Raw genomic sequence first — 7500 nt, forward strand, 5'->3', positions numbered from 1 at the left:
TAACCAAGCCAAACCATTGACTGCATTTCCATCTCATTGTGGTCTTATGGAATATATTTTATTCTACTTTTGATTTCTTTTTGTTGGATAATTATTTTATTATTATTTCTGATATATTTGGTTGATTCTGCTTGTTGTATTAACTGTATTGTTTACCCTTTTCTTTTGTACATGATGTATGCCATAAGTTGGACTTTTTTTTAAATATTTGTAACTTGTTATTAATGTAGCCTCATTCTTGTGTTATTTTATTTTGTCGGTTTGGTCACTTCACCAGCCTTCCATTATTGTTTGTAAAGATTATTTTGTAACTGCTTTATTAGTCAGTATGACCTTTTTTTTAATTTACTTACCATTTTTGTTATGTTATTTTGCGTAATCATTTACTGCCATTATTTATTGTCATGATATTAGTCAATAATATCAATAAATTGTGTGTAAGGTAATCTTGTGTCTTGTTTTCTAACCTTGAACAATCCTTTGATTATTTGTTGAATATTAAGAACCTGGCACTCACATGCTCCTCTTCCTTCTCATCCTCCTCTTCCCCTCCCCCTTCTTCCTCTTCCTCATCTTCTTCTACTACTACTTCTTCCTTTTCTTCTTCCTCCTCCTCCTCTTCTTCTGTTTCTTCTTCTTCCTGCTCTTCTTCCTCCTCCTCTCCCTGCTTTTCCTCTCCTCCTCCTCCTCTCCCTGCTTTTCCTCTCCTCCTCCTTCCCCTCCTCTCCCTCCTCCTCCTCCTCTTCTTCCTCCTCTTCCTCCTGCTCCTCCTTTCCCTCCTGCTACTCCTTTTCATCCTCCTCCTTCCCCTCCTCATCCTCCCCTACTCTTCTTTCTTTGGGTTTCTCTTATGTTATCCACTATTAATCTTTGGGTATGCATTATGTGCAGAAGCCCAAGTATCAGGTAGCTCTACAGCAACATCAAGGGAGGAGGTATTACGTTCCTTGATAAACATTCTTATGTCAGATGATAGAGAAGATATTAACTGATCAAAGATCATGAATTCCCTTATGGATTCATACGACTTCTCAATATTCCTATATTTCAGCCACTGATCAAACAATCTACCAATATAAATGGAAAATTGTTGATATGTCTCCCCAACTTTGATCTTACTGGATCTAAAATCCATGCGATACTGATCTGGAGTCTTGTTAAACCCTCTAAGAAGAGCTTTCTTTAGAGCCTCGTAATCTCTAGTAACTTCAGGAGAAAGAGAAGCGTATATGCTTACAGCTTTACCGGTCAGCAGACTCCCCAGCTGGACAGTATACGTGGCTGGTGATACTCCAAGACGACAAGCCACACGTTCAAACCTCACAAGATAAGACGCAATATCTTCTCCATCCCAGAAGACAGGCAATGAGGAACGACAAGATATATTTGCACTTGCTCAAATACAAGGACTACTATTAGTTTTAGCCATTTCAAGATCATGAGCCAACTTTACTTTCTCTCTGCCTCAATCCTAATTTTCTCTGGTTCTCTCTCTTTAGCTCTTTCATCTCTATATGCTATTTGTTGTTCTTGAATATACCTAGCAGCATCTACACCTGTGAGTTCTAAAGACTCTGCCTGCTGCCTCAAGACTTCAAATGTATAATCAGACATGATTGGGAAAGAGTAACTCACCAAATAAAAGATTACACACAATAATACATCTACCACTAGAAAGCCACTGCTTACACCTTGTAACAGCGATGACCAACACGCTCGACCAACAGAGCGTTTACAATGTGCATGAGTAGACTGCTTCAAACAGACAATAACCGCCCACAAAAATCTCTATAAGAATAACAAGCAAGTACTACATACATTCAATGAGAAAATGCACGCCTCCCAAGGATGGCGAGGATTCTGTAGGACATATCCTGACTGAATAAAAGATAATCCAGTATATGTATCCAACCTGAACAATCCTGGCAAGGTTGCCACATGTGTGTGCCAGGTTCTTAATATTCAACAATTAATCAAAGGATTGTTCAAGGTTAGAAAACAAGACACAAGATTACCTTACACACAATTTATTGATATTATTGACTAATATCATGACATAAGAAATAATGACAGGAAATGATTATGCAAAATTAACATAACAAAAAGGGTAAGTAAATGAAAAAAAATGTCATACTGACTAATTAAGCAGTTACAAAATAATCTTTACAAACAATAATGGAAGGCTGGTGAAGTGACCAAACCGACAAAATAAAATAACACAAGAATGAGGCTAAATTAATAACAATAAGGTAAGTTACAAAAATTAACAAAAAGTCCAACTTATGGCATACATCATGTACAAAAGCAAAGGGTAAACAATACAGTTAATACAACAAGCAGAATCAACCGAATATATCACTGAGAAAAATAAAATACATAATCCAACAAAAGAAAAATGAAAGTACAAATCAAAAGTAGAATACAATCAACACAGACAGGCGTTAAGTAAATAAAGAAAATGAGTCCCCCTCTACTGTCAGATGAGCGCAATTTACATATATTCCCCGGTAAACACTGCCATCCCTTTCCACAGAGAAGAACTAGGCGACGGAGCTCCAAATACCAAGAGAAATACGAAGGGAAGACGACATGATCAGCCAGGCCTACATCAGATGTTTTCGAGACGCCTCTAAAAACCGGGTCCTATTCAGTAAACAAAATATCAGAGAACATTACATGAGCGATAATTCATTTTCTTGATACAACAAAAGATAATAATCCCAAAGGATACTGTCACTTTAACTATAAAAACAAAATAAACGAAAATTGTCATACCTCAACAGCCGAGACTTCGCAGCGTACTGAACCCTGGCTGGCGAACCACAACTGATCCGCTCAAAGGATTCGACCAAAACACCGAACCCTGAACCTTCTAATTCGCACAATAAGCTGTGTGAGAATGCAACAAAAATGAAATAAAAAGAAGAAAAGATACTTTCCTTCACAAGCAGTAGCAACAGGAAGAACAGGAGGAAGAGATGGAGAAGGCGAGGGTGATTAGGAAGCGAGTGAGGAAGATCGGAATAATAGTAACAACAATAACGCTAAACAGTAAAAATAATAATAATGATAATAATAATGATAATGATCATATTAATAACGATAATAAGACTAATGATAACAATAATAATCATAATGGTAATGATGATAATAACAATAATAATAATAACAACAATGACTAATAAAAAATATTATAACAACAATAATAATTGTTAAAAATTATTATCATTATAAAAATGATAACGATAATAACATTAGTAACAATAATAATGGCTATAATACCGATAATAGCAACGAGAACGATAAAGATAATGATCATAGTAACTATAACATTAATATCATTAATGATAACACTAATAATGATGATAAAAAGAATAACAATAATAATACCAATACCAAAAAAAAACGTAATACAAATCACTGAAAAAATATATAAAATTAGCCTCAGAGCAACGGTGCGAAGCGGTTTCGCGGCGTGACCGGGGACTCTGGGCGGGCGAGGGCGTGGCTCGTGTGGGTCGGAGGCGTCAGGTGCGGGAAGACTTTGACTTTGACTTTGACACGTTTATTGAGACAAAAAAGTAAGATTACATCTCAAAAGGATGAGGTAACTTAGGTTATCCTCACCCTTACTTAATAAGTCCCTGTGCGGGCTCACAATTCATTATACAAAACTTAGGTACAAAAATATTTAAAATCAAATACAGCACTTAATTTATAAAGAGTTACAAGCATTACAAGAATTCAGTCACATATCTTTAAGGTGATATAAAACTCCCACCCTCATCCAGATAAGTCCTCTCCTGGCCTTACATAATCAAATACAGCGCACAAAAAATATGCGCACGCAATATATAATTATATTATATATAAGTATATATATATAAATATATATATACTTAGCGCCGCCCAATTGTCTCGCGCCGCCGACGCCGGGGAGGAGAGGAGCCCGGATGCGTTCAGTGGGTGGTTGGAGACGCGTGCATGTAGGTCTATTTATGTGTACGTATATATATGAAATATCAAAAAAAAAAAAAAAAAAAAAAGTTTGGTGCCTTCAGTATAGCTCAAATTTTGACCAGGAGACTCCAAATTTCGTTTTCTCACATAAACTTGATCGTAAATCAGTTTAATCGACGATAGGTTACATTAGCTGGAATTTGGTGTGTTTCTTTTTCTTTTCTTTTTCATACTAAAGTGTATAGTAAGTGTATAGCTGCACAATTTCAAAATGCCTTTGTTTCTACTTTAACATTCTCTCTCTCTCTCTCTCTCTCTCTCTCTCTCTCTCTCTCTCTCTCTCTCTCTCTCTCTCTCTCTCTCTCTCTCTCTCTCTCTCTCTCTCTCTCTCTCTCTCTCTCTCTCTCTCTCTCTCTCTCTCTCTCTCTCTCTCTCTCTCTCTTTCTCTCTCTCTCTCCCTCTCTCTCTGTCTCTCTCTCTCTCTCTCTCTCTCTCTCTCTTTGCTCTCTCTTTCTCTTTCTCTCTCTCTCTTTCTCTCTCTCTCTCTTTCTTTCTCTCTCTCTCTTTCTTTCTCTCTCTCTCTCTCTTTCTCTCTCTCTCTCTCTTTCTATATATATATATATATATATATATATATATATATATATATATATATATATATATATATATATATATTCTCCTCCTCCCTTTCCTGCCTACCTTCTTATGTTTGTTGCTTCTCACATCTCCGTTTTCCCTATCCTTGTCGATTGATTGTTTATGGCCGGTCTTTAGGAATTTCTTGATCGATGCCTCACCTCAATTCCCCCCCTTCCACCCCTCTCTCTCTCTCTCTCTCTCTCTCTCTCTCTCTCTCTCTCTCTCTCTCTCTCTCTCTCTCTCTCTCTCTCTCTCTCTCTCTTTGTGCGAAAATATCTCCTTGTCCTAACTTATCACACTCTTATCTTATTTCATTTTGTATGGTTTTCATCCTCCTTATCCCTGCCATGTCAGGAGGAGACTGGTCGGGTCAGACACGCACAATTGTTGTAGCTATCAATCATCATTCGCTATGATTTGTCTATTATTATTATTATTAGCACCATTTATCTAATATACAAAAATCCAGAGCTTAGGCCAAAAGAGTACAATCTTCGTTCCTAATCATCGATATCACTCCACCTCTCCCTCTCCTATTCTCGCTCGCGTAAAATGGGCAGTTAGCAAGAACAAGAAATCCTGACCAATGGGTACCAAAATTGATATTGTTGTCCCTATCATTATCATTCGTTATCCATATGATATTGTCACATTATGGTTACCAATATTGATATTGTGTGTGTATATATATATATATATATATATATATATATATATATATATATATATATATATATATATATATATATATGTAGTGTTTATGAGCAGCACACACACACATGTATATACATATGTGTGTGTATATATATATATTTTTATTTATTGTTATTATTGATATTATTATTACCATGATTATAATTAGCAATTGTCATATTTTCGTTATAATTATCAATTATTTACTATATTTTACCCTCCCTCCCTCAGTTTACCGAGATCACGGACGGCGGGTCTCCTCCTCGGCCTCCTCTGGCAGGAATGCGTCGAGTCGAAGTGCCAACGTCGCGTCGGCACCGAAAGTCCGCGTCGTACCAGGTGGAACAGTGCCGGATTCCCGAATGAGAGACCAAAGTGCTGCTGCCATTTCATCGGCAAGCAATGACATGGCAGAATGGAGATAGTCCTCGGCGATGTCTATTGAAAGAGTCCGGGAGTTAAAATCCTCCTTCTGGGTCTCCTCCTCGGACTCTTGGGCGACTTCCTGGGTCTCCTTCTCGGCCTCTTGGGCGACTTCCTGGGTCTCCTTCTCGGCCTCTTGGGCGACTTCCTGGGTCTCCTTCTCGGCCTCTTGGGGGACTTCCTGGGTCTCCTTCTCGGCCTCTTGGGGGACTTCCTGGGTCTCCTTCTCGGCCTCTTGGGGGACTTCCTGGGTCTCCTTCTCGGCCTCTTGGGGGACTTCCTGGGTCTCCTTCTCGGCCTCTTGGGGGACTTCCTGGGTCTCCTTCTCGGCCTCTTGGGGGACTTCCTGGGTCTCCTTCTCGGCCTCTTGGGCGACTTCCTGGGTCTCCTTCTCGGCCTCTTGGGGGACTTCCTGGGTCTCCTTCTCGGCCTCTTGGGGGACTTCCTGGGTCTCCTTCTCGGCCTCTTGGGGGACTTCCTGGGTCTCCTTCTCGGCCTCTTGGGGGACTTCCTGGGTCTCCTTCTCGGCCTCTTGGGCGACTTCCTGGGTCTCCTTCTCGGCCTCTTGGGGGACTTCCTGGGTCTCCTTCTCGGCCTCTTGGGGGACTTCCTGGGTCTCCTTCTCGGCCTCTTGGGGGACTTCCTGGGTCTCCTTCTCGGCCTCTTGGGCGACTTCCTGGGTCTCCTTCTCGGCCTCTTGGGCGACTTCCTGGGTCTCCTTCTCGGCCTCTTGGGGGACTTCCTGGGTCTCCTTCTCGGCCTCTTGGGGGACTTCCTGGGTCTCCTTCTCGGCCTCTTGGGGGACTTCCTGGGTCTCCTTCTCGGCCTCTTGGGGGACTTCCTGGGTCTCCTTCTCGGCCTCAAGGGCGACTTCCTGGGTCTCCTTCTCGGCCTCTTGGGGGACTTCCTGGGTCTCCTTCTCGGCCTCTTGGGGGACTTCCTGGGTCTCCTTCTCGGCCTCTTGGGGGACTTCCTGGGTCTCCTTCTCGGCCTCTTGGGGGACTTCCTGGGTCTCCTTCTCGGCCTCTTGGGGGACTTCCTGGGTCTCCTTCTCGGCCTCTTGGGGGACTTCCTGGGTCTCCTTCTCGGCCTCTTGGGGGACTTCCTGGGTCTCCTTCTCGGCCTCTTGGGGGACTTCCTGGGTCTCCTTCTCGGCCTCTTGGGGGACTTCCTGGGTCTCCTTCTCGGCCTCTTGGGGGACTTCCTGGGTCTCCTTCTCGGCCTCTTGGGGGACTTCCTGGGTCTCCTTCTCGGCCTCTTGGGGGACTTCCTGGGTCTCCTTCTCGGCCTCTTGGGGGACTTCCTGGGTCTCCTTCTCGGCCTCTTGGGGGACTTCCTGGGTCTCCTTCTCGGCCTCTTGGGGGACTTCCTGGGTCTCCTTCTCGGCCTCTTGGGGGACTTCCTGGGTCTCCTTCTCGGCCTCTTGGGGGACTTCCTGGGTCTCCTTCTCGGCCTCTTGGGGGACTTCCTGGGTCTCCTTCTCGGCCTCTTGGGGGACTTCCTGGGTCTCCTTCTCGGCCTCTTGGGGGACTTCCTGGGTCTCCTTCTCGGCCTCTTGGGGGACTTCCTGGGTCTCCTTCTCGGCCTCTTGGGGGACTTCCTGGGTCTCCTTCTCGGCCTCTTGGGGGACTTCCTGGGTCTCCTTCTCGGCCTCTTGGGGGACTTCCTGGGTCTCCTTCTCGGCCTCTTGGGGGACTTCCTGGGTCTCCTTCTCGGCCTCTTGGGGGACTTCCTGGGTCTCCTTCTCGGCCTCTTGGGGGACTTCCTGGGTCTCCTTCTCGGCCT

At 43.1% G+C, this 7500-nt stretch overlaps 1 protein-coding gene across 2 annotated transcripts in view; it reads right to left on the reverse strand.

The window, feature by feature from the left end:
• The window catches only part of LOC138862029 (uncharacterized), a 29031-nt gene extending 26045 nt beyond the window's left edge, over positions 1-2986 (reverse strand). Inside the window, exons 1-2 of one of the 2 annotated variants that reach the window (XM_070123022.1) lie at positions 2776-2986; positions 2564-2643 (exon numbers count right to left, since the gene is read on the reverse strand). In XM_070123022.1, the coding sequence (XP_069979123.1) occupies positions 2564-2591 (28 nt within the window). In that variant the 5' untranslated portion in view covers positions 2592-2643; positions 2776-2986. The other variant, XM_070123021.1, reaches the window with a different exon arrangement.
• Between the last annotated feature and the right edge of the window lie 4514 nt (positions 2987-7500).

This window comes from Penaeus vannamei, chromosome 6, assembly GCF_042767895.1.
Source record: "Penaeus vannamei isolate JL-2024 chromosome 6, ASM4276789v1, whole genome shotgun sequence".
NCBI lineage: Eukaryota > Metazoa > Arthropoda > Malacostraca > Decapoda > Penaeidae > Penaeus > Penaeus vannamei.